The following is a 4,178-nucleotide window of genomic DNA, read 5'->3' on the forward strand; positions in this document are numbered from 1 at the left end:
CCTTCTCCTGATTCTTCTCTACTTGCCGTGCCCGGAAGACCTACACGCGAGTTTCCTTCTACCACTTCCCCAATTCCCCATTATTCAACGATCCAGCCCTTCGATCTCTGGAGGCGAGCTTGGGATCGAGTCCCCCGCCACGCCGCCGATTGCCCTCGCCAGTGAGCCTCGTCCGATTCTATTCGCGTCACAGTGCGCCATTTTCCCTCGCTTATTTTTCAGCTTCCCGCACCGGAGGTCGAGATGGCCGCCGTCTCCATCAACCCCGGCTGAAATTGCGGCTCCTCTACGGCTCTACCTCCTATTCAGCCAGGCTGCCATCCGCGTGCACCCCGTCACTGAGCAAGGGTCACCGCATGCATGCCTTGGACCATATCAGAGATTCAGAGCCTGCTGCCTTTACCGGTGAGTTTTATGGGAAACCGTAGGCGAAGATGAGCGCGCTGTTTTGGCTGTAGCATTGCCGCAGCATGCCGCCATGGCTACCATTATGCCACCCTGCTAGGATGAGCTGTAACAAGGCTAAGCTCTTACTGAAAAAAAAGCCTAGAATGAGCTTCCAAGTTGGATCTTAAAAGCTAGTAGAAATTACAGTTAAGTAGAGAAAAACTGAAATATCTATGACGCCTATTTCGATAGGCCACATATTATACCGATGATTAGGATATATAGTTACAAATTGGTACAAAATACAGCTGTTTTCTTCAATCATACCCCCTCCGTCCGAAAATACTTGTCACATAAATGGATAAAAATGGATGCATCTAGAATTAAAATACGTCTAGATACATCCATTTCGCTGACAAGTATTTCCTGAAGGAGGGAGTATAAGCGTTACAGTCTTCTAGTAGTAAATACAACTTTAGTCTTAAAGATAGACATATATTATAATGCCAAAGTGCGCAATGCAGCTCGTTTTCCTGAAACAAAAAACGAACATGTTGAATGTGAGCTTCCAGCCATAGCTTGGAGCAGTCTTGGTATCGGGGGCATTGTGATCTCAACTAGCCCTTCGAGAATCTGAACCACCTGTCCCATTGTTGGCCGATCAAGCTCATTGTCTTGGAGGCACCAACACGCAACCTTGCAAGCAATTTCAACCTCATCCAGATTGGCAGTACCATGTAGCTTGTGATCTACCAAACTCCCAACGTCTCCTTCAATAAGCTTATGTGCGGCATGCACAGGAAAATAAACATCAGGGTTGCCATCACTAGGATATAAAGCACATGAGTTCCTCCTTCCAGATACTATTTCCAGCAACACCATCCCGTAGCTAAAAACATCGACTTTTGGTGTAATGTGAACTCCCGTCAGCCATTCAGGCGCAAGGTACCCTGTAGTTCCTCTCATTGTTGTCAATACTCGGCTATAATCCCTTCCTAAGAGTTTTGCCATCCCGAAGTCTGCAATTTTTGGAAGGAGTGAAGCATCAAGAAGTATGTTTTCTGGCTTGATATCACAGTGTATGATGCAGTCTCGGCAGCTGTCATGCAAGTAGGCTAATCCTCTTGCAACTCCTAGGCCTATCTGATACCTAGCAGTCCAATTCAAAACTGAACTGCTTCGAAATAGATGGACATCAAGAGAGCGATTTGACATGTATTCATAAACAAGCAACCTCTTGGAGCCCTCACAACAGAAACCAACAAGCTTAACTAAATTTATGTGCTGGACAGCTCCAATTGAGCTCACTTCAGCTCTGAATTGCTTCTCTCCTTGATAAGCACCATCAAGCCTCTTCACTGCTATGGCATTTGAGCCCTTTATAAGCCCCTTGAATACAGAGCCAAAACTGCCTCCCCCCAACTTATCTGTGAAATTTTTTGTTGCCCGTTGTAAATCATTGTATCTAAATGCCATGATTCCAGTACAAACCTGGGATTCATTGATTATTTGACCAGAGCTCAACACTTTGTTTGTCCAAATCAACAGTAAGAGCATGAGTGCAAATAAGCCTAGAGCAGAAACACCCATACCAGTTGCAACTGCAATAGCGATCCCTCTTCTGTTGTTTCTCAAACTTTGTAGTACATCTTTAGCAGAAAGACGAAGGTGAAGAGTTTCTCCATTTGAAGTAGTAGTGCCACTGCATTTTAGTGCTCTTATGTTGAGCAATTCATTATGCCACATGAAACATCCATTGTTGCCAAAGGAGTATGCTGTGCAAGAGCAATCACTGAGGCAAACCTGTGCGCACTCATTCGTGCTTGCAGCAGCTTCTACTTTTGGGACATCCTGGGGCAGTTTAACACATGGCACAGAATAGAACTTGTCTGTGGTGTGTGTTGTGCTTTTGTTGCTAATGCAGTCTAACTGAGTATTTCTCGAGCACCCACCCGCCCGATCTTCTAGCTCCCAATCCTTAGGCGATGTTATCTTGAAGCCCACCATACAATTGCAGTGTGGCACTTCATTATCAGTGCAAATTGTGAAAGGACCGCAAATTGCATGGACATCACACTGAGCTCTTGGTTGGGTATTGACCATTAGCCAATCCTCTAAGCCCTTCATCCAAATGAATGCCTTTATTTGACCTGAGACGTCAACTACATGACGAGTAACCATATTTGGATCCATGTATTCATCTACTAAATCATATGTCACGTACTTCTCACGGTCGTTGTCGACAAATTTTGGACTAATATAGTGGGCGGCTGACATCTCTGGAATTGCAGTGAAATATTGGCCGTTCCACACACCGGTGGACCAGTAGTGTGTGGATGAGTTCAATGCTACAAGAAATACCTGGTTAATGCCACTGGGGTCTAACTGCTCACAGTACACACCGGTAGCTGGGTCGATTATGTTTTTCCAAGAAACCAAACGGCGATTCAGGCCGGTGACCTTGTCCCATCCAAGTTTCGCCCCAGGGAAAAATGTATCTGTGGGGTGATCAAAGCTCTGCCATAGAACCTGTGATGAGTCCGAAGAGTCTGTCAGGATGAGATTTCCACTGCTCAACAGCCTAGCAGCAGAGCTATTTCTTGTGATGTTTGCTTGTGTAGACCAGACTATGGATTTGGCAGACCGGTTTAAGATGACAAGGTTGCCGTCGTGGGAGATTGTGAGCTCCAGTGAGGTGGTGTTCTTGATGGGTCTATCCCTATTTGCAACCCATGCTGAAGTGAACTTGGGGATTGTGTTGAACCATATGCCCAGGTACCAGTTGGCAGTGTGTCTGGTCTGGAAGAAGCCGAGCGCGTACCTGCCATTGCTGGAGACGAGCTTGTCGTCGACGGCGAGCGCTTGGCCGGCCAAGATGGTGTCCGTCACGGCAGAACTGGTCGGGGTGCGTAGGCACAAGAGGACGGTGAAGGCAACTAGGAAGGGGGGCATGGTGAACTGAAGGTGGCGAGAGCGTACGTGCAAAGGCTTGCTGTTGTGGTTGTTGTTGTGCAGAGGCTGGAAATGTATAGAGTGGGTGCTGAGCGGCCATGGCACTATGGAGCCAAGCACAACATCCAAACTAGTAAAAGTTTTTTCAGTGGTGATGATGAAATGCTTCTTGCATGGCATGCACGGCAGGATTTGCGTGGTGGAAATGAAAAGGGTGGAGGAAGAAGAACGCTGGGATGTGAGCGCCAGGCAGTTGGTTTACCGGTTGAAATCGAAATTTGGTCGTCGCTCTCCTCCGGTTACCTGACGCGCAGGCCAGAAGAGGTAGTTGCATACCCCAGATTAAAAACTGTCTAAAGTTCAGATACCCACATACCGATGTGTATGTATGGCTTAATGATAAGAGTGACGTCGTTCCTTTTGTTTGGTGTACATGTATATTATTTATTACGTAATAGTTTGGGTTTATGGGATACAGTAGGTGAAGATGAGCGCGCTGTCATGGGAGTAGCATTGCCGGCACGGCTAAGTTTCGTGACCGTGCCATCCGCCACGGCTACCATTATGTCGGACATTTCCAGTATCCTATAAGGATGTTGATTGTGCAGCACACCCTGCTAGCTGTTGTAACAAGGCTAATCTCTTTCAAAAAGGCAAAACAATAAACAAGGCTAAGATAAGCTTCCAAGTTGGATCTTAGAAGCTAGAAAATTCATGTTAAGTACAGCTAAACTGAAATACTCCCTCCGTTCCCAAATATAAGTCTTTTTATAGATTTCAACAAGTGAAAATGAGTGAATCTATACTTTAAAATATATCTACATACATCCGTATGTTGT

The 4,178-nt window shown here is 46.0% G+C and overlaps 1 protein-coding gene across 1 annotated transcript; it reads right to left on the reverse strand.

Annotated features, from left to right (window-relative positions):
* Positions 1–711: 711 nt before the first annotated feature.
* Positions 712–3,410, reverse strand: LOC123168176 (G-type lectin S-receptor-like serine/threonine-protein kinase At2g19130). The gene has a single exon (XM_044586046.1). The coding sequence runs from the start codon at positions 3,337–3,339 to the stop codon at positions 886–888; it is 2,454 nt and encodes an 817-aa protein (XP_044441981.1). The 5' UTR covers positions 3,340–3,410; the 3' UTR covers positions 712–885.
* Between the last annotated feature and the right edge of the window lie 768 nt (positions 3,411–4,178).

This window comes from Triticum aestivum, chromosome 7D (assembly GCF_018294505.1).
Source record: "Triticum aestivum cultivar Chinese Spring chromosome 7D, IWGSC CS RefSeq v2.1, whole genome shotgun sequence".
NCBI classification, from domain to species: domain Eukaryota; kingdom Viridiplantae; phylum Streptophyta; class Magnoliopsida; order Poales; family Poaceae; genus Triticum; species Triticum aestivum.

Excerpts from the sequence above, each read along its gene's own strand:
- LOC123168176 (XM_044586046.1), bottom strand. The coding sequence starts at position 3,339 with ATGCCCCCCTTCCTAGTTGCCTTCACCGTCCTCTTGTGCCTACGCACC.